Genomic DNA, 22809 nt, shown 5'->3' on the forward strand with positions numbered 1-22809 from the left:
CTGAAAGTTAATAGATATGTCGTCAGGTTTGAGTTTAGAGTTTGAATGGTCGAAAAATCACGCATTTTAGACCAAAATCCCCGCTGAAATGTGACCGCCAGCTGACTCACAGGAAATGACAGACTCCACGTGCCTCATATGAAAGCGGAGTTAACAGCAGCTTACATCATTTAAACACTGACAGAGATCCTTGGCTGACTGAAGGAGCTTGTATACAGCGGTGAAAAGATCAGTAACTGCACCTACTGAAACATGGAGAGCAGCACGCACAGCTCATCTCCTCTGTCTTCATGGAGGGAAAGTTTTATAATAAAGCGGATCCGCATGTTGGCCCCTGTTGGGTTCAAGACAGAAATAATAGAGCTATCTAAACTGGCCGGACCTGTGGTGAGTAGCATGTATTTAAATGTGTTATCAGTGTCATGTTAAACTGAATATTAACCTGAATAAAAACTGTTTAAACTATTTTTAATAAACTGTTGATGGAAGTTGGAGCATTTAATGTACAGGTCAGGTTGAGATATGGAAGTCCAGTTCTGCCTATTTAATTTTTAAAAATCATCTAAGTCATTGCTACTAATGAAATTAGTTAGTAGCCAACATCGGATTAATAAGTGAATTTCTCAAAATAATGAGTAACTTTTTCAAACGACTTTGCATCTCAAAATAATAACTAACTTTCTCAAAATAAAAAATTAATATGTACATGTAAATAGTAACTTTCTCAAAAAATGAGTAACTTCTTTCAAAATAAAGAGTTACATTTTCTAGATGATATGAAACTCTTTCTAGATGATATGAAACTCTTTGAGACCCCTTTATTTAAAAAAAAAAAAAACTTTATTATTTTGAGATACTTAGTCATTATTTTGAGGACGTTTATATAATTTTGACACACAAGGCTATTATTTTACATACAAAGATATTATTATGAGATAAGTTAGGCATTATTTTAAAGAAGTTTTCGATTATTTTGACATACAAAGCCATTGTTATGATGTAAGTGCATCATTATTTTTGAGAAATATTCTCATTATAACAACTTGCAGAATGTCTTTTTCCATAACACTGTCATAAATGGGCTTCCAAGATACTAATTCCATTTACTTACATACATACATAAAGTTATCAATTTTTATTTTTCCCCCTGATGCTTTTTATTCACTGTGGTTTTTCTCATCAGTTTATGGCCCAGCTCATGAGTTTTGCAGTGAGTTTTGTCAGTACTGTTTTCTGTGGCCATCTGGGGAGGACAGAGCTGGCGGGGGTGACTTTAGCCATCGCAGTAAGTACAGAGGAGAAATGCTTTCACTGTGAAAGCTAAACCAATGAAGCAACAGAACCTAATCAATGTTTGCTTTGTATCTCCAGGTTATTAATGTAACAGGTATATCTATTGGATCGGGTTTGGCCTCAGCATGTGATACTCTGATTTCTCAGGTGTGCGTTTCAGCTTGCCATACGCTGTTTTACATCCGATTTGAGAAGTGTTGAGAAAATAACAAAATTCTATCTGGTTGTAGACGTTTGGGAGCCGTAACTTGCTGAGAGTTGGGGTCATTCTGCAGCGGGCGATCCTCATTTTGTTACTGGCATGTTTCCCATGTTGGGCGATTCTCGTTAACACAGAGGTCCTTCTGTTGGCTGTCAGACAGAAACCAGAGGTGGCCAGGTAAACTGTGTCAAAATTCACATATATTTGTCTGCTTTAGTTTGTGTTTTTACTTTTCATTTTGATATATGATTATATTTCAAAACATGTTTCTTGTTGATATTAATGGGAAATTTCTCTTTAGGTTAGCTCAAGTGTATGTGAATATCTTTATGCCAGCACTACCTGTGAGTATTTCCCTCATCATGACATCTTCCTGAAACAATGAATGCCCTGCTGTTTTTTGTTTGTTGTTCAATTGCTACACTCGTCCAAGTGCATGCTGGGATGAGGTGTTATTCATTTATTAAGAATAAGCAGCTCTGAAATATGATATATTGATATCTATTGTGAAATTCAGGGATTGTTATGCCACCCTGCCAGCCATGGCTAGAGGCATTAAGTTTTCGTTTGTCCATATGTTCGTATGTGTACGTGTCCATATGACGATTGTCTGTCTTATTTTTGTGGGCATGATATCTCAAAAATGCCTTGAGGGAATTTCTTCAAATTTGGCACAAACATCCACATGGACTCAACAATAACCTGATGAGATTTTGGTGGTCATAGGTCAAAGCCAGAGTGACCTTGCATCTGTCTCATTCTTGTGAAGGTATATCTCAAGAATGCCTTGAGAAGAAATTCTTTCTAATTTGGCACAAAATTTCACTTCAAGTCACTGTAACCTCACAAAGTGATCATTACTCAAGAATTCAGAAGTCAGTTATCCCTAGATATCACACTAATTTCCAATAAGATAAAATGATTAAGTATCATATTTCCAAAAGATCCCTGGTTTAAAACTGCTGATCATATAGAGCTTTTGTGCTGGAAGATGGGATTGAAACATTCATGTTTTTACAGACATGATTGTGAAGTGCAACTGTGGGGCGGTAATTCTTGTCTGTTTTTTGTTTCTTTCTCCTTTTCTATTCAGGCTGCATTCATGTATTCATTAGAAACAAGATATCTGCAAAACCAGGTAAGGTCCATTACTATTCCACATCAAGTAACTGATGAGCTGAAATAAGGACAAGACAGGTTTTTTAAATGAAAGAAACATTATATAGCTTGTGTCAGACTTCTATAAATTTAGTTACAGTATCAGGTACAGAGGTATGTAATAATTGCTAAACTGTGTCTGTCTGTTTATATTTGGTTGATGACATATTGGCAGAAAAGCCTGAGATATCCCCTGTAGTTATCTTTAGGTTTTCACTTGGCCTGTTTCAAAATAAATAAAAAAATAATGTGCGGCTGTTTTTTTTTAAGGGAATCATATGGCCACAGGTACTCACAGGCATTGTGGTCAATCTTCTTAACGCTCTCTTCAACTACATCTTCCTTTATGTATTACATCTGGGAGTAGAGTAAGTATTACCTATTCAGTCATTCAGTAACACCATTATTGCCTGCATCACATAACCAATACCATGCAATGAAATACTCTTTACAGAGGTTCTGCTGTTGCCAACACCATTTCTCAGTTCTGCATGGCTGCAGTTCTCTATGCATATATCATGTGGAAAGGCCTTCATAAGGCCACCTGGGGAGGTGAGTGCCACATTTGCATCAGAGGATACTGATCCTGCATATAATCAGACTTATATATTTGAGGTGTTTCAAGAAGCTAAACATCCATCTTCAGAGACAGAATACTAGTCATTCAAGAAATGTAAGAATTTCATAGTAGATATCAAATCATCGTAAGCCTGCCAATGGACACCCATCTGACTTGATTATAGTACGTTCCCAGCAGAGCTCCTTAGCGTTGGTACACATTTGATTGTTGAAATAAAGACGCTGACCTAATATTACCTTATTTTTGCACATGCTAGTCGACAAATGATTTATTAACTAAATATTTGACCACACAGGCTGGTCAAAAGAGTGTCTGCAAGAGTGGGACTCATACATCCGCCTGGCCATCCCCAGCATGGTCATGATGTGTGTAGAGTGGTGGACGTACGAGATTGGAGGTTTTCTGGCAGGTAATGTCACAGGCCACTGCGTGGCTTTAAAAGCATTTTTGTGAAGATGGTCTAAAATCTAAGCACTGTTTGTCTTTGACAGGTCTAATTAGTGAAGTGGAGCTTGGAGCTCAAGCAGTTGTGTACGAACTGGCAAATGTTGCATACATGGTAAATTTACTTCCATCATATAGTGAATATTCATCAAATTATCTTGTGAAATGAATCACATATTTGTATGTGCAGCATGTTAATATATATATATATATATATTTTTTTTTTTTATTAGTTCCCCATGGGTTTCAGTATAGCAGGCAATGTAAGAGTTGGAAACTCCTTGGGTGCTGGAAATACAGAGCAGGCTAAGCTGTCTGCTAAATTGACAATGTTCTGTGCAGGTCAGTATGCTCTTAAAGTCCCAGTTGGTGAGATTTAGGACGATTTAGTGCTGGCTAACATTGAGGATTGCAAATTGCAACCAACTGAAACTTGTCTTGAGTAGAATTCATGTTTATGTTTATATTTAGTGCCAAATTATTCACGTAGTCTCTTCCTCCCCAAAATAAATAAACCTGGTAATTCAAACCAGTGAAAATTCTGAAAGCGGTTTCACTCTACAAATCAATGTTTCTTCAACACTGTTAGGCATTTTGGAGACGGGCTGCTAGCCGTGCACCTGCTAATGTGTGCATGCCTTTTTATTCCCCTGTGCCAGCGGTAGCCGTGGCCAGAGGCATTATGTTTTCAGGTTGTACATCCATTTGTACGTCTGTCTGTTCGACGGCATGTACTTCTGCACATCTCATCCTCCTGAATGAGATATCATAAATTTGGCACAAACATTCACTTGAACTTAATGATGAACTGATAAGATTTATGTGGACATAGGTCAAAGGTCAAGGTTTACTGTGACCTTTTCTGTCTCATCCTTGTGAACAATGCCTCTAGAACAATGTGAGGGATTTCTCTTTTCAAATTTGGCATACACGGTCAGTTGAACTCAACAATAAATTGAATCAGTTTTGGTGGTCAATGGTGACTGTGACCTTGCATCCATCTCATTCTTGTGAAAATGATATCTCAAGAGCACCTTGTGGGAATTTCCCCAAATTTGGCACAAACATCCACTTGAACTTGACCTCTCACACAGTTCGAGGTCCCTGTGACCTCACAAAAATGTTTTTGGGCCATGACTGAAGAATTCAGGCATTAGTCTTGACAAAAGTACACACGCAAAGAATCACTGTTTTACAGGTGCTCTCATCGTGGACGGGGCTGCTAACTGCAGTGGCTGATGCAAAAACATGAATAGCTCTTTTGAACTCAATTTCTAAGCTTTATGTTTATATGTTATCAAAATAACCTGTATTTGAAGTTAAGATACCATTAGAATTAATCTTAATTTCACTCAAGAAATCAGTGTAGCTCAAAGTACATGCCTGAAAAGTTCTTGCATGTGCTTTTACCATTGTGTGAATATAAATCAGTGTACTTACAGAAAATAAACTAATACAGCACCATTTTAAAGCATGCAATTGGTGGAAAATTAAGCCTGTTACTTTTTACCACAGTGTCAGTCTCCATATGTCTGTCAGCTGTCATTGGGGGCCTAAAAGACCACATCTCTTATGTCTTTTCTTATGACGAGTAAGTATGTCTTTATCATGTAACCACAACTATATTCATTACCTTTGTAAAACAACACAGAGTGTTATATTAACTTTCAGTCAGTGTGAAGAGAGATAGCCACTGCTTAAATGACCTTTCACCATGACGTCATTTATTGCCTGTACAGAAAGCAGTGAACTTTGCTCGTATATTCTTTTAAATATTAACTTGCGGGGAATGGTAGTCACAGCATCACCGTGACTCACGGCAATTTATCTTCGAGGATAATATAATGTGTCTCAGTGCTCAAATATAATACACAAATTACATGACAAAGTTTCATCTCTTAACTTGTAAGTCTCTTTTTTTCAGACAAATCAGGGAAAGGGTTGCAGATGTGATATCTTTATATGCTCCATTCATCCTCCTAGATGCAACATCTGTAAGTATGAAATTATGTCCAAACAATTTGATTTTTGTCAAGTTTAACCACCCCTTTTTTCTTTTCACATGACTAGGCTGCTTCAGGAGGCATTATAAGAGGAGCAGGTAAACAGAAGATTGGGGCTGTTTGCAATATTTTGGGATATTATGGTGTTGGTTTTCCCATTGGAGTGTCGTTGATGTTTGCAGCCAAATTAGGAATCAAGGGTAAGATTTACAGCATGTTTTTAAGCCACATTGCTGCCTAACTTAATTTTCTGTTTTGTCCCTGGTGCCTTTTTTTTCAGAGTCAGAGATCCACCATGATGTCAACATCTATGCTATTCTTAAAGCTAAAGATGTCTCTTTGTTTCCCTCAGGTCTTTGGATAGGCTTGTTTTCCTGTGTGTTTCTGCAGTGCTCAGTTCTGATAACCTACCTGGTAAGAATGAACTGGAAGAAAGCTACAGTTGAGGTTAGTCTTCAGAGCTTAATCTTTCCATTTTTAAATGGCCTAAGGCTACTTCTTTATAATTAAATGTTCACACGTTGTTTCTCTTTCAGGCTCAGATCAGAGCGGGAGTGTGTGGGGGCTCCACAGACACAAGTAAGAAACATTGTGTAGCAACTTAAGCATTTATACTGATAGAGAAAACATCATTTATTCTGTTCAGCAGGGGAAATGATAAACTCTTCCTTGGAAGCCAGTTTAGACCATGAGAAACATAGTCTAAAGGTAGTATATGGCAGAGGTTCCTAACCCTTTTCATGTCAAGAACCCCTATATCAACACACACAGCCTCTCTACTGCCATTTGACACACTGGCACTATCAGTGTGCCTTTTCAGTTCTTTTAAGCTGCCTGCTCCTGACGAGCAGATTGAGCACAGGTGTGCTCGACTGCTCTCTGTGTGGTAAGGAGAGAGGAGGAAGGCACCTGAGGAGACAAGAGAAAACAGAGCACAGACAAGAAACACAGCCATACACCACATGATGATATAAACACATATATCAAGGAAATTAAATTTCCAAGGCACATCAGGATGCTTGGGTTGACACTTTTATTAACACCTTACATTAAAAACAAGAGAAGACTCACACTACGCCTTTTGTCTTTTGGTGTGTGCCTTGATTCATGTACAAAATTGCTTCAAAACAGTGAAAATGCTCAAAGTTCATTACCTGCAAATTGCTAATGACAGTAACACTCCATAATGTAACATAATGTGATGTAACATAACATAACTTTCCATTTGTGCTTGATAGATGACTGAAACTATTAATCAATCATCAAAATAGTTGGAACATTATTTTCTGTCAATTTATTGCCCTAATTAGATCAATACAGTTCATTTACAGCTGGCTGGAAACTGAATTTATAATCAGTCACTAATCACTAATGTTAACATTCATTCTGGCTAAGATGCATTAGAATAAGCCATCTCACTGTAATTAGAAAGGTAAGTTCAGGTTTAACTTAGTCTCTGTATTAATGCATAAAACTAAAAAATAAACCTACATAAAGTATTAATGAGAATAGTTTCAGCGAATAACTAATGTATAACAGAATTGTCAGATAGAATCTTGTATTTTCAAGGTAACAGATAGATATATCTTAGTGAAAATGTCACAGTCACATTTTTTTATGTCCAGGTCCCGAACCTGATGATCCCAGGAGCTCAGAGGGCCCAATAGACACCCTGGACCTGGTTGACACAGAGGCAGAACCAGCAGAAAGAACAGTAGAGGGGGAGCTCTCTCACAGGGCGCTGGTTCTGCGTCGGGGCCTGACTCTGGCCATCATGCTGTTCATCCTGGCTGTTGGAATCATTATGAACCTACTAATCACTAACTTAGTTACATGACCTTGGCCAAAGTCTACTGTATTCAGTATTAAGTATCTCTATAGCCACCAGTGCGCAACATGATGCAGATGTTTGCGTATTGTAAGATGCAGAGGCAGGACATGCAGAAGAAAGGCACATGTGCAGATGAGCAGACAGCTGACAGAACAGAAAGGGAAACGGTGTATGATCAATGAATTAATCTCCACAAGCAAAATATTACCCTCAAACATGATTTCATAAGATTTTTTCAGTGAATCTGCAAGTGTTTGGCACCACATTCTGTAAAAAATGGGTCAAGCTGAAGACAGTTTGACAATCTTTGCATTTAATACAATCAACAGAAGCATTGCTGTTGTCTTTGTCTCTCATGGTCAGACTGACTCTTCATTTTGGGACCAGCACAGTGGTATATGTTGTGTTAATCCAGTCCAAAGTAAAGTTTGCTTTTGACGGCAGGGTATCTGGCAAGGGCACGATGAAGTGCACGCTTACTCCCACTGCCAGAAGCGCAACTGCTGCAAACATTGTGAGACCTCGTCGGAGGATCAGCTGGGTAGTAGAGAGACGACCAGCCTTCACATGCTGGACCATATGTCCACCCTGTGTCTCTGTGTTCCCATCATTGCACTCTATGCTCACAGACATGTGGCCATCCACTGACTTGGGAAAAAGACATTACACATCATTTCTTTTTGTTGAGTTGTAACAAAAGCAAGCAGCGTCAGACTCAGTCTAACGATAACATGAACCTTATAGATATGTATTATTGTGAATTGATTGTCAATTGTTGCTAATATTAAGTTTAGCAGGCCACTTACATCTCCATTACTCGCTGTCTGGTCAGCAGTGGCATTACCCGCAGTATCTGACAGAGCAGCTGATCTTGTTAATGTCTTGGCAGTGTTTTTTCCCGCTCGGTTTACAGCCTGCAAACAAATAAAAACAAAAAACTATAAAAGTACACTTAACAGATCTCTTTTAGGCCACTCTAAGCAGTTTTGTAATTCAAGCAGATGAATTCAACTGGCCCTGCGATAGTCTGGCGAACTGTCCAGGGTGTACCCCGCCTTCCGCCCGATGACAGCTGGGATTGGCTGTAAGCCCCCCCGCGACCCTTACGAGGACAAGCGGTTACAGAAAATGACTGACTGACTGACTGAATTCAACTGCAAAGCTTGCTTACTTCCTTTTGGTAAAAGTACAAATATCAAGGAAAAAAAAGAATTTAAAAAAATCTGCAAGCCTACAAAATCAAGCCAGCAAAACACTCCACTTCTGAAATGCTATGGCCAGTGAAACTGTCCCTGCTGACTGCCTTACCATGAAAATGGCATTACAGATGACGAAAAATAGGGATGGCAGTTTTTTAACCATGACAAATGACAGAATGTGGCCTGCAACAGACTGTCAGGGTTTTGTTGTTAGCCAGAAAATGTTTGGCCCCTACTGGCCCGTTAAGAGATGTGAGGAATCAGAAATCAATGACAGTAAAAAATAGTCAATAAAAAGGGTTTTTTCAATAATTGTAAATCACTGTAACCACAAGACATGCTCAACCACAAAGTCATAAATGTGCACACAAAATATGAGGCCTTTTTCATGATTACCTCAAGGCTTACACCAGAAGGACATATTAACCAATTTCAGATTGTTCTTATTCTTACATGCAAGAAATAATCAGTAAAACCTAGCTCAGTAAATTCTGAATTCTGAGCCACTGCTCAGCATACCTCCTCTGTCATTCTCTCCCAATTCAACTTGGAGATGACAATGATGTAGAAGGTTGATTGTACAATGACACAAACAAGCAGTCCTAGCCAAAATCCTATAGAGAAGAAGACAGATTAATTAGTTAAGTACACAGCAAGAGTCATTTGAAAAAAAAATAGTGTTCGGAAATGAAACATGAAAAATCCTTTTGTATAATTACCAAAAACTCGCAGTTTTGCAACAAACATTAAAGTAATGCTCAGTGACAGTCCTATGCAGTAGTATCCAATGAAATTGGCCACAGCTGGTATCTTTTGTTTGCCTGTTCCTAAGAAGATCCCTGTGCACACACACTAGGATGCAAAGAGACAAATCTCTTATTATTATGGATTATCACTCCACTGGCCACCATATGCCAACTTTCAGACACTTAAACATCTGCTTTGCTAACAAGAAAAACTGTTGGACTCACCACAAGAGCATCAAAGAACTGAAGGAAACAGTACACATTCATCAGATGTGAGACCAGACCTATGATCTTCCTGAAACAAGGTTTTGTGTATTTTTCTAGGTCAATTTTTGCATGCAGCAGTAGCACTTACAAAACATAGAGCATTATAGTTATGAAATGTGAGTGCAGCTGCAGAGACTCACTCATCAGAGGTGAAGATGAAGCCAATTACTGTTTTAGTCAAACCCAGCAAAAGACCTTCAACAAGCGCAAAGCTTCCTAGAAAAGAGGAACTGTGAAAATGATGATTAAATCAAACATCAAATGCTGATTTATTAAATATAACAACAGACATGTTTATTACTGACCTGCAAGAACAAATGACATCTTGGTGGTGAGAAGCGCCCTGGCAGTGTCTCCTGCACCAAGAGCGTTACCCACTCGGGCACACGCTGCAGCTTGAATACCAAGAGGGAACTATAGATGCATAAGTTCATAAAAGTATGAAAAAATACATAAAGGAATAAGAAGGTACTGACACTGATATAAAAAAGAGCTTTCTCTCGAGAGCTGAAAGACTCAACCATAGCTTTAATTTGTAAAATTTGCTTTTCAACAAATCTAAATCTGTGAGATGTTCGGGTAAGACTGTTAAAGCAAAAATATGATGCTTTCTCATAGTAATTACCATGTAGGTGATGAATGCCACCATTATTACAGCATGTTGGGCTGCCAGCTCGTCTTCACTCAGCATTCCTGATCATCAGAGACAAAGAAGAGCAAACAGCCATGACTCAGAATTCATACAGGTAACTGATTGGTTTAAAACAAGATTTATAATTTATATATTTTATCATTTATAATATTATCATCAGTTTTAGTGTTTGCTCTATCTAGAAGACTTTCTAATACTTGGATTACCTGCAAAGAATCCACCAAACTCATAAACCCACCACTCAAAGCACTTCATTAATGTGCTGGGTATGGCCAGTTTCATGAAGGAGCCCCACTCCTGCAGTGATTCTACTGACCAGCCTGCAGGGGGAGAGAGAAACTTATTTTTGAGGAGCCTGTGCAAAGTGTTCCACAGATCATAAGGTCATCACAAATAGAGACAAAAAATAGCTTTCTCTCACCTCCCCATGTTATTACATGGAGCTTCTTCCACCAAATGTAAGCAAACAGGAAAGCGCAGATGTAAATCTGAGATAGAGTGTTGGCTGCGGCAGATCCACTGTAAGACATGCACACAGACACACTGATATGTCTGTATGTGAAAGTTTGACCAGATCCTGAAGTGTGTGAGTATACCAACCTAACACCAAAATCAAGCCAGTATAGGAAGATGTAATTTGTCACCACACTGGCTATGTTTGCCATGGCAGCAGCATACATTTGCGGCAGTATTATACCCTAAGTACACAAACACAGGGCAGTATAATTACTGACGTATTCCTTTCTATTTAGAAATTACATCTAATAAGACTGACAACATTTGTATTCACTGGAATAAGATGAAGCAGAATGGGACAAACACAGAGAAGTGGACTTAAGTTTACAACAGCAATGCACCTGGTTCTGCAGGTAAGACACCTGGAGATGTTGTAGAAACATAGCCTACAGAGACAGATGATTTCAATAGGGTGTTTTTTTTATTAATTTAGCAGTTTATTGAGGAGAAAAACAAGAAAACATTATGAGAAAAATGTGTTGAGTTTTCATTAAAAGGTGAGCGAAAAGGTATGACTCACTGGTACTGCAGGAAGGAAGCCTGTAATATACAGCTGGGCTATTCTGAAATCAAGACAGTATTGAGTTCTAATTAAAGACAAATAAGCACTTTCAATTAAAGATAATATTTCCTATTCAATGCATTCATTAATATAAAAGAAAAAAATCAAACCTGAACAGAATGACTATGAGTTATATAAATTCGCTTGTGATGAAGAACCCACAACAATTGAGCATTCAGGCCTTGTTAGTGCATTGTTCTGGTTTTATGTCCTCACAACAAAAATGCACAAGAAAAGCGCCCACAACAGTTTGTATGATATCTAATAAATTATTGGCCCACGAAAAAAAGGCACATAATCAACATTAAATAATGTACTTAATGTAAAGTTACATAGGTCAGATTTAAGAAAAAGAAGCATGGCAACAATGCACAGTACCATAAAATAACTCAAAGTTCACTTGGTTTCGCATGGGACACAAACAGGGGTCTCCTGATGGAAAGTCCTGTGTTGTTTGACCCCAACCTGCGTCTTAGCACAGACTTTTGGTTTTTAAACTACTTCCTTCTTGACTCTCATCAGCACATTAGTCATGCAATCGTAGCTTTTCAGATTGTGTGGGTTATTCATAAATGACTGGATAATGATTACGTGGGTTATATTAGAATTGTGGTGCAGTGCTTTTCATGAGCATATGTATGGACAGCGCAAAGAGAATAGCCTGACACTGCAGTAGCAGCAGCTGAGTTTACATTTGCTCTGATAAACCCTCTGTACTCACAACCAAATGCCTAACAAAGTTAGTATGCTGAAGCAACATGTTATCACTTCCAACTCGCCAATTACAGCCATTTGGTTAATGCCCTTTTGCTTCAAACTATTACGTTTTAGGTATGCCTCAAAGTTCAGTTTTGGACATTTCAGGTAATGTGTCAGTTTCTGCTTGCCGCATGCATGCTGTCTTTCTGAAGTAAACATCCTTAGGTGATGAGAACTACCCTCAGTGACAGAAAACATCTTTGGGAAAAATTTATTTGGCGTACACTTTGAGCTTTTAGTTTGACCTGTGTACCATTCACTAACATGGAGGGTCAGGCTTTAAGACCTATACTGCAGTCAGACACCAGGGGGCGATCAAGACAAAAAAAGTTACACTTCTGGGGAGCTGACATGTTGTCCATCTTTATATGCAGTCTATGGTTTCACATAGGACACAAACAGCTGTCTCCTGGGTGAAAGTTCTGTTTTTGTTTGACCCATTCACCGTCAGACTTGCCCACATCAGTCATAGTAGCAGTAATAATATCACTATGTGTTTGGGCTGTTTGTTACCTTGCCACCTCAGGGTCCTGGCCCATGCATAGCAGGATGGCCTGGGCGTTAATGAGCAGACCCCAGCAGGGCAGACAGAACAACAACAGGATGATGATTCCCCGCTGAAGGATCACTCCCACCCGCAACAGGTTCTTACCTCCAAATGTCTGCACAACATAATCCACATTTTAGAATGGGGGGGTAACAATCAGAAGGAGATAATACGTAATTACAGTGTCATCATAGCATAAAGGGTTTTCCACACCTGAGACACCAGAGTATCACATGCCAGTCCTAGACCATATCCTGTTGCTGCAGTGGTAACATTAATGGCCTGAAATGAATGTGAAACAAACTTTATTCGGTCTGTTATACTCTTTAGGACTCTGATGTAACCAATACTTCTTTGACTCATAACAGTAAATGAACTACATATTGATTAAATCAGAAGGATTTTGAGACAACTGAAAAAGTTATCTGAGTTTATAATATTAGTCTTTCTTGAAATTACATTTCCACGTCATTTCGTCACACTGGCCTCGACAAGTCCTTTGAGCATAAAGATGACCACTTACAGCAGAAGCTAAACCATAGCCTGCCATCACTTCATTTCCCAGACGCCCACAGAACATTGTAACCACGAATGGGAGCAGGTAATGGAGGATTCGAGAGAGCAACTGGAAAGACAAACATTAACAATGGTGCAGTTGATACGGCTACAAGCTCATTCTTTGATGTATTACAGTAAACACATTCGTAATTTTATCATGTTAAGAAGACTGTGTCTTCTTGACAAACAATAACCACTCTGACAGCTTGAAGCCACTGTTGAAACCTGCCTAACACTGTTTTAGGTCTATTGACTTCTGCTTCCAAGTCTCAGGCACAAAATTCTGTTTACCTGACATCTCAACATCTCTTTTCTCTGGCAAAGAAAAACTGCATCAATCTTCTATTGTGTATAGAAGCGTATTACAAAGGACAGCTTCAGTCCACACAGTCCCTGACAAACAGAGCAAGATATAAAAACAGAGCCAGTCCTTACCAGAGGCCCTGTCATCCTCAGGATGTGGTACAGTTCCTCTCTGTGGGCCAAAGGCACCCTGTGGCGCACCCACCTGCAGCAGAAAAGCCTGTCACTGGATGCATCCATGTCTGTAGGAGAAAAAGCCAATGCAGGTCCTTTTGACTGTCTTTTCTATCATGCGCTTGTCTCAGTTGCTCTCCAGGATGTTTGAAAGGATAAAAAAAAGATTAAATGTGGTTATGTGGTTACAGCTGCTCTGGAATAAAGCCAAAGCCAGCTGAGACAACGCAGATTGTGGAAAAACAAGAGAGAAAAAAAAACTGCAATCACAACAAAGTCAAAGATGGATGATGTAAAAGCAAGAATGTTTTGATCTCAAGAGGCTAAACATGTAAACCACAATTAACTACTACCTAGCTCTGGTCAGTGATCTAATATGCAGGTTTTCCATCGCTCCAAAGATAATACATATTGAATATATTTAATGTACTGATTAAACTTAATGCTTGAAGTGTCAAGACAAAAGTAAAGTGGATCACAATCATAAAATATATTGTCAAATGGAGACACTGACTTTGCGACTGTTTATTGATGGATTTGTTACGCACTGAAATAATGGAAACTGCACTTTAACATTAACACATTGTAGTAGAATAAAAAAGAAGAATAAAGGGTCAACTCAGCCATTTTTTTATATATGGTTTGCTTTTCTCTGAGTCTTACTCATAGATTGTATAAGTAATACAAGTAGCTACTGTAACATCAACCACTGTTTTTGTCAACTGCCATTTTCAAGCTTGGAGGTTGGCATCTAGTCCATTACTAATTTGACTTTTGGAGCCAGTAGTGGCCATATTTGGACAAAAGGGGGACGCTGTACAGAAATGAGGAGTGAATCTGACTCATACACAGTAACAATGCCTCACAGACAGCGTGTCTCTCATCTAGCCCTGCCCTTAAACATTCAGAACTTTGGGCCGAAATAAAATGTGAATAGGTGTGTTATTAAAGAATATATGCCCCTGTAGAGTTATCATGAATGTTGAAATTAAACAAAACCTTTTTTTTGTACTGTAAACATGTTTATTTCTGCTCTAAGTTTAGGCATTTTCGCATGGGGGTCTGGGGATTCACTCTGTTTTGTAGCCAGACTCAAGTGGCCATTTGATGAACTGCAGTTTTTGGCACTTTTACAATGGTCTTCCAGCCTTGGAGGTTGCCGATCTTACTAAAATGCCAATGCTCTCTTTTAAATTACAATTGGGAACTACATATAAGGAGGTGAAATTGACCTGATGTGGCTTTAATAAATACCACATCCCTTAACTAGCATTTTCCCCTCATCTTTATTGTATTTCACTGTAGCATGACAATGGCAGGACTTTTATATTTATCACATGTATATCAAAAACTGGCAAGGCAACCTTTAACATACAGTAAACCTGCTCTTATTGTTTATGAACTTGAGTATTGCTCTTGGTGATCTGGGACCTTTGACCCAAACAGACTTCAGTGATTTATTATCAAAGCCGGGGTTACATAAGCTAACGGAATAACAAACCAGGCAAAGGTCAAAATCAGGAATGCAGTCTGACAGGCAGACACATCCAAAAAGAGCTAGACAGATAATGACAAGTCTGTGAATGGGGCAGAAGGTCAGGCAGACATGAGACAGTATCTCAAAGCTTAAAAGCAAACAAAGCAACAAAACAACATTACACAGTTTAAACACCCACAAAACTACATAACATGTTTTTTTTAAATTCAAATAAGATAGGACAAGAATATTCAAATAAGATAGAGTTCTCACATTTCAACACTATTCTTTAGTTTGCTATAAACTGAGAGCTACACTTGTTGTTAAGAGCCAATAAAAACATTCCTCACTTGAGTAAAACGTTCATCAAGCAGAGCTCCAGTACAAGTTGACATGACACAAATGCAGATTGGAAAAAAGCAGGGGGGACCTAAACTTTTTAATTAAGCAATTTTCATGAAATCTGCCAGTATTTGAGCCACTGCCTCTCAGAGAGTCCATAAGAATCTGTATTTTTTTTTTTTGACACTGAGCACAAAATTTAATTTTACAATCAAGGATCTCAAGGTTATCCCTCTATTGGATCCAGCAAAGTGGTGAAAATTTGATCAGGAGTATATGTTGTATTGATCCAGTCCAAAGTAGAGTTGGTCTCTGATGGCAGGATCTCTGGCAAGGGCACAAGAAAATACACACATACTCCCACTGCCAGAAGTGCAACTGCCGCAAACATGGTGAGGCCTCGCCGGACAATCAGCTGGGCAGTGGAGAGACGACCATCCTTCACGTGCTGCACCACATGTCCACCCCATGTCTCTGCATTTCCATCATGACACTCTGTGCTCACAGACGTGTAGCCATCCACTGACTTAAAGGAAAAAATATCAAATATTTTTTTTTTGTTGAGTTGTATCAGAAAAAGCAAAGTAAAATTAAAAATATGGAAGATATTTACTTTCGTGGATTGAATTGTTTGAAAGAAAATATTATCACATAGAAAAAAACTTCACAAGTCCCCTAATGACATTGTGAAACTAGCTGTGAAATGCACTTTAGGTTGTTAGTGTGAGGAATAACAAGTCACTTACATTGCTATTACTCACTGTGTGGACATCTGACAGGGCAGCTGTGCTCATTAATGTCATGTGCGTCTTTTTCTGAGCTCGTTTCACAGCCTGCAAACAAGCATATATATATATATATAACAAACAACAACTCCCAATTTCTCCTTATTCATACACTTAACAAATAGTTATTTAAATCTGCCACATTTGTCTCGGCAGCTGCAGCAGTGCCTCCAAAGAGTGGCCGAGGGGACCATAGAAACCCTGAAATGATTGCTGCCACTTGGTGAATATAATGGCAGGCCAACACTGCAGTCTTTAAGAGGCTGTGGTGCACTTTTTTAAGCAAACACAAAGGTATTGATATCCTGTGAAACTAGACAACCCAAGGCACCCATTGATATCAGCCATGTTGGCATTGTCTGTCAGGAAGTAGGCTAAATAATGCTCCTTAGTTAGGCATGGCCATTTTCAAACTTGAACTCTCAACTGATATATCGAAATGAAAATGTGGGTATCCACAAGAGGCCCCTAAACTCAAGACTTTTTCCTAATAACTGAAGTATATAAAACTAGCCTATATACTTCCAGAACACATTTAAATTCCTGAATCTCAGTTACGTCTTCTAGTTTTGCGTGCCTCTCTGACATTTTTAAGTGGCTCCATCTGGCCATCCCAATGGAAAATTTCTGGGGCGCCAAAGAGTACCTGATGTTGGAGAATTAAAACAAATGCTGTCATAATATGTAAACAGCTGATGCCCTACATGATCCAGATTGTTAAATTAGCCAGCAGCGTACCTCCTCTGTCATTTTCTTCCAGTTGAGTTTGTAGAAGATGATGATCATGTAGAACGTGGACTGTATAATGACAGAAATGAGCAGTCCCAGCCAAAAGCCTGTGGAGAAAAAGACAAGTTAATCTGTCAGTGGCACAGCAGTCTTCACTGAGCATAACCCGTTCTTTCTCTGCAACCATTTATTTGTGATAAATTCCTGTGAAAGTGACAAAATACATAATAATGCAATTACCTAAAACTCTCAGCTTTGCAACAAACATTAAAGTAACGCACAGTGAAAGTCCTATGAGGTAGTATCCTATGAAATTGGCCACAGCTGGTATCTTCTGTTTACCCGTGCCCAAGAAAATGCCTGTGCACACACACTAGGATGGAAAAAAACAAATTATATATCTGATATTTATGACTTAATTTTTTATGCTGCACAAAAGTTTTGCTGACTGGTGGACTCACCACAAGACCATCAAAGAACTGAAGGAAACAGTAAGCATTCATCAGATGGGAGACCAGACTGATAATCTTCCTGAAATGATAATAAAGAATGTGTCTTTGCGTAATAGCGTAGGCTTATAGTTATTAAAATATGCAGCTGCAGAGACTCACTCATCAGAAGTGAAGATGAAGCCAATCACTGTTTTAGTTGAGCCAAGCACAAGACCTTCAACAACTGCAAAGCTAACTGGAAAAGAGTAGCTGTTAAAATGTTGAAGAAATCGACATCAAATGCTGATTTAATTCTACAACAAGAGAATATGTTTATAACTGGGAGTTTAAACATTCTCCCTGTGTCAGTGTGGGTTTTCTCCAGCATCTTCCCAAAGTCCAAAGACCTGCAGGTTAATTGGCGACTCTACATTGCCTGTAGGTGTGAATGTGAGCATAAATTATGCTGTTATCAATCTGCCCTGTGATAGTCTGTTGACTGGAGTGGACCCCCCTTCTCCCCCAGTGTCAACTGGGATCAGCTCAGGCCCCATCACAACCCCTCAAAAGATAAGCAGTCACAGAAAATGGATGGATGTTTAAAACTGACCTGCAAGAGCGAAGGACAACTTGGTGGCAAGAAGCGCCCTGGCAGTGTCTCCTGCACCGAGAGCATTACCCACTCGGGCACACGCTGCAGCTTGAACACCAAGAGGGAACTATGGATTCATAAATTTGGAAAAAATTTGAAAAATACATTAAAGAATCAGACAATATGACCACTGACTTAAAGAAGAGCTTTCTCCTAAGAGTGCTCAAAAGTTAAACCACTTTAACCTGTAGAAGTTTTCCTTAACTAATGTAAATCTGTGTGTAAACAGGAAGGAAACCCAGGCACTGAATAATGTGAAAAAGGGGGAGGAATTACACAAAAAATCCCTTTACTGTAGCAGCTAAATCATTAAAAGCCAACATGTTTAAACCTCCAAAGTTAAAAAAATAAGTGTTTTTAAAGCCCTCACAAAGACCAGCAAAGGCATTTTAATGTAATTCCTCCTCATTTTCCACATCTTTGGAGTGCCTGGATTTCCTTCCTGTTTTCCACCAGCAACCAGTGGTCTCTGTTTTTCTAAAACTGTGCGTGTTTGAGGGAGACTTTTAAAGTAAGAATATGATGTTCTGACTTGTAATTACCATGTAGACGATGAATGCCACCATTATTGTAGCATGTTGGGCTGCCAGCTCGTCTTCACTCAGCATTCCTGATCATTAGAGAAAAAGAAGAACAAACAGTCATGACTCAGACACATCTCATTAGCTGGTTTGATAAAATCAGTGATCTTAAACATGGTCTTGAAGGAACAGTGTGTAAGAGTTAGGGTTATTTAGTGCTATCTAGTGGTGGATATTGTAAATAGCAACCTTCTCGCTGAAACTTCTCGCGGGTAAAACTCCTTCAAGCTTAATGTGCTTAATGTTCTTAATGTTCAAGTCTGGGAAAATCACTGAATAAAGCAGTTTCAAGTAAAAAAAAAAAAACAGCTCTCAAGACTCGCTGCTACTGTCTGGCATTCTCTCACCTTTTCTTAATTTTTTTTTTATCTGTTTCCTATGTCATCTGTTCTTTTATGTGCACTTTTATTTGCTAACAGTGAATTTGTATTTGAATGTTCCCTGCTTTTCTCTTATGTGCCCTTGTGTGTGATGTTATTGTTATAATTGTTTTACTTTAGAAACATGCAAGTCATGGATAAGGACCCACTTCCTATGTAGATATAACAGCTCATTCTAGGGTAACAAAAAGACAACAATTTTTATTTTCAAGTGATTACAAACTAAAGAAAAAAAACCTCATATTGTATTCAATTTCTGCCAATATATCCCCCCAAATCCTACACACTGGACCTTGGACAACACAGTTCACTGCTCAGTGTATAAGTCTATAAGAATAGGCTCAGTGCAAGTATGAACATATTTGGGTTACCTGCAAAGAATCCCCCAAACTCATAAATCCACCACTCAAAACATGTCATTAATGTACTGGGAACGGCCAGTTTCATGTAGGAGCCCCACTCCTGAAGTGCATCTACTGACCAGCCTGCAGGGGTGAGAGAAATGTATTTATGTGGAGGGAAAAGGTTCCTCCAAAGCCTCCAAAGCACAGGGACACTGTGACTATTAAATCTCTCACCTCCCCATGTTGTTACATGGAGCTTCTTCCACCAAATGTAAGCAAACAGAAAAGCACAGATGTAAATATGAGACAGAGTGTTGGCTGCTGCAGATCCACTGTAAGACATGCACACAGTTGATGTCAGTATGCATGACAGCTTTATTCAGATTCAAAACCTGCAACGTGCATGTACACCTACTTCACACCAAGATCCAGTGGGTATAGGAAGATGTAGTTCGTCATCACATTGGCTATGTTTGCCATGACAGCAGTGTACAATTGCGGCAGTATTATACCCTGAGTACACAAACACCAGATGATGGGATGAGTACCACTTATGCCTCTTCCTTCAGCAACTGCATTCGTTAAAACAAACGTGTTGTGATTCTCTGCACTAAAAAAACTATGTACAGGACATTAGTGCACCTGGTTCTGCAGATAGGACACCTGAAGATAATATAGAAACATTGCCTGAAAGACAAAAATTGATTATTTAAAAGAAAGATTAGAGAGAGAATGTGATTTCTCTGTACATCAGTGAAAATGTATTGGATTGGCTCATAAAGGTAAGAGAAATGTGACAACTTACTGGTACAGCTGGGAGGAAGGCTGTCATATATAGCTGGGCTATTCTGAAATTAATGAGCTGTATTTAGATCAAAGGAAACTATTGTCAAATGTAATATACACAGTTCAATGTGTTTGATGTGTGCAGGAGGATACCTAGAGCATAATGTGTAGATGTGGATTTCCACTAATACAACGATGATAAGTAATGACTTTAGATGCGAACGAGTTGGTCATTTTTGACTTGTATGCATTTTTAAATTTTATTTTTTTTAGCCTTTATTTAACCAGGTCGGTCCCATTGAGATACAATGACCTCTTTTTTAAGGGAAGCCTGGCCAAGACAGCAGCCTAAGAAATATAGAAGTTGCAACAACTAAAGACAAACAAGCTTTGCTTATAGCAGTTTGGTTGACCACCATAGATTTTGTATAAAGTGAATAAAACTATCTTTGGTATCATGCTTTCCAAGTTTCTTCCAGCTGGTTCAAACAAAGTGAATTTGGGGAATGAAGTGTTGACTTGCTTAGAATAAATAATGTTAATGTTAGTTGATTCAGGAAATGAAGGGTAATAATAAATCCCTGGCACACTTTTTAAATAGAATACTTTTTCATCTTTGCGTTTGGGTAAAGGTATCAAGTATTTTCAAGTCAAAAGGCTCAAGTCTTTTTTGTTTTTGTTAAGTCGAGTCATTAAATCCGTCACTCTATTCTGACTCAAGTCCAAGTCATGTGACACAAGTCCACAACTCTGATATCTCTTATAAGTAAAACTCTCTGAGTTTTACTTATAAGTTTGGGGCTGTTAGTTACCTTGCCACCTCAGGGTCCTGGCCCATGCAAAGCAGGATGGCCTGGGCATTAATGAGCAGACCCCAGCAGGGCAGACAGAACAACAGCAGGATGATGATTCCCCGCTGGAGGATCACTCCCACCCGCAGCAGGTTCTTACCACCAAATGTCTGCACAGCACAATGTTAATCATTTTTAGAACAGGGTGTAATAAACAGTTGGAGTGGATGAAATTGCACAGGGCAAACCTGAGACACCAAAGTATCACATGCCAGTCCCAGACCACATCCCGTTGCTGCAGTGCTAACATTAATGGCCTGAAATGAATGTGAAACATACTTCAATGAGTCTGACGTACACTTGAGGGCTCTGATGTAACCAATATCTTTATGAGTCATAACCGTAAATGAACTACATATTGATTAAATCAAGACTGTGAGACAACTGTAAAAGCTATCTCAGTGAGTTTATAGATGTAATATTTCATCTTCTCCCTTAAAATTACATTTCCACATGTCATTTCTTGACACTGGCCTCCACAAGTCCTTTGAGCATAAAGATGACCACTTACAGCAGAAGCTAATCCATAGCCTGCCATCACTTCATTTCCCAGACGCCCACAGAACATTGTAACCACAAATGGGAGCAGGTATTGAAGGATTCGAGAGAGCAACTGGAAAGAAAAACATTAGCAATGATGCAGTTGATACAGCAACAAGGTCCCAGATGATACATTGCAAATTACAGTAAACACAAATTGCAATTAATTAGAACAACCATCTTTGAAAACTAGCGACCATACTGTCATCACTTTGTCAGGTTGCAACTACAGTTTGAAACCTGGCCTGGAGCATTGCTTTGGGTTGACTGATTTCTGCTTCAAAGTCTCAGACATAAAGTGACTTTTCTTCTGCTATTTCAAACAAAACACCCACATTAATCTTCTGTTGTATACAAAGGCTTATTACAAAGGACAGATTCAACCCATGCTTTCCCTTACAGACAGAGCGTAGTATGAAAACAGAGCCATTCCTTACCAGAGGCCCTGTCATCCTCAGGATGTGGTACAGTTCCTCTCTGTGGGCCAGGGGCACCCTGTGGCGCACCCACCTGCAGCAGAAAAGCCTGTCACTAGCCGCCTCCATGTCTGCAGGACCAGATGCAGGTTTTTCCACTGCAGCGTTGGTCCTCTCTGTCATATTTTCAAATCTCTCCAGGGACACAATTCTCCACGGTTGTGCAAAGTATTTCACAACCAAAAGGTTACTTATTGTTTTACTCGAGGTCAGTCTAACAAATTGCACTGCAGGTTAGACACTGTGAAAAAATGACCCAAAAAAAAAAAAAATCTATGTCATGTTGGAAACACAGTACATAGTTCATTTTATGAGTCACTATCTAAGTGTATGTTTTCTACCAGAGCTGCACATAAATGACGTTTAAAGTTTAATTTGAAATTAAAATGCCAAATCTAATTTAGTATTTCAGTGCATTCACTGAGTGACTGATTATTCAGCCAATAGATGCCATTGTTACAAGCATATTAAATATCCACCACCTGCCTTCGTTCCAACTCTGTGTTGCCAGATATGAACAGACAGAAGGTGGGAAGTCATAATTATTCATGAACATCTCTTGCATATTAATGGCTGCACAGCTTTTCTTTTGTAGAAGTGCAATCAGTCTTCATCAATTTAGGTAGACGTGTTCATTAAAG

General features: G+C 38.9%; 3 protein-coding genes across 4 annotated transcripts; 1 reads left to right on the forward strand and 2 right to left on the reverse strand.

Annotated features, from left to right (window-relative positions):
• Window positions 1-211: 211 nt before the first annotated feature.
• On the forward strand, window positions 212-7842 carry slc47a3 (solute carrier family 47 member 3). The gene is made up of 17 exons (XM_042486541.1): window positions 212-387; window positions 1184-1285; window positions 1372-1440; window positions 1524-1672; window positions 1797-1839; window positions 2589-2633; window positions 2924-3021; window positions 3108-3205; window positions 3529-3642; window positions 3725-3792; window positions 3911-4019; window positions 5193-5268; window positions 5602-5671; window positions 5748-5880; window positions 6033-6127; window positions 6217-6259; window positions 7306-7842. The coding sequence occupies exons 1-17, from the start codon at window positions 253-255 to the stop codon at window positions 7515-7517; spliced, it is 1659 nt and encodes a 552-aa protein (XP_042342475.1). The 5' UTR covers window positions 212-252; the 3' UTR covers window positions 7518-7842.
• A 41-nt stretch (window positions 7843-7883) lies between these two features.
• LOC121943124 (multidrug and toxin extrusion protein 1-like) lies at window positions 7884-13915 on the reverse strand. The gene is made up of 17 exons (XM_042486542.1): window positions 13753-13915; window positions 13283-13384; window positions 12973-13041; window positions 12726-12874; window positions 11412-11454; window positions 11233-11277; window positions 10976-11073; window positions 10797-10894; window positions 10582-10695; window positions 10349-10416; window positions 10029-10137; window positions 9864-9939; window positions 9682-9751; window positions 9430-9562; window positions 9230-9324; window positions 8318-8425; window positions 7884-8159 (listed from the first exon to the last, which is right to left on the reverse strand). The coding sequence occupies exons 1-17, from the start codon at window positions 13858-13860 to the stop codon at window positions 7884-7886; spliced, it is 1761 nt and encodes a 586-aa protein (XP_042342476.1). The 5' UTR covers window positions 13861-13915.
• A 1889-nt stretch (window positions 13916-15804) lies between these two features.
• LOC121943121 (multidrug and toxin extrusion protein 1-like) lies at window positions 15805-22304 on the reverse strand. Of its 2 annotated transcripts, none has more exons than XM_042486540.1 (17): window positions 22130-22304; window positions 21664-21765; window positions 21341-21409; window positions 21114-21262; window positions 20321-20363; window positions 20158-20202; window positions 19931-20028; window positions 19750-19847; window positions 19543-19656; window positions 18753-18820; window positions 18169-18277; window positions 17739-17814; window positions 17589-17658; window positions 17368-17500; window positions 17137-17234; window positions 16375-16446; window positions 15805-16139 (listed from the first exon to the last, which is right to left on the reverse strand). In XM_042486540.1, the coding sequence occupies exons 1-17, from the start codon at window positions 22289-22291 to the stop codon at window positions 15840-15842; spliced, it is 1806 nt and encodes a 601-aa protein (XP_042342474.1). In that variant the 5' UTR covers window positions 22292-22304; the 3' UTR covers window positions 15805-15839. The 2 variants fall into 2 exon arrangements, with proteins under 2 accessions (XP_042342474.1, XP_042342473.1); XM_042486539.1 differs by having other exon boundaries at window positions 16360-16446.
• Between the last annotated feature and the right edge of the window lie 505 nt (window positions 22305-22809).

The sequence above is a fragment of the Plectropomus leopardus genome, chromosome 5 (assembly GCF_008729295.1).
Source record: "Plectropomus leopardus isolate mb chromosome 5, YSFRI_Pleo_2.0, whole genome shotgun sequence".
Classification (NCBI taxonomy): domain Eukaryota; kingdom Metazoa; phylum Chordata; class Actinopteri; order Perciformes; family Serranidae; genus Plectropomus; species Plectropomus leopardus.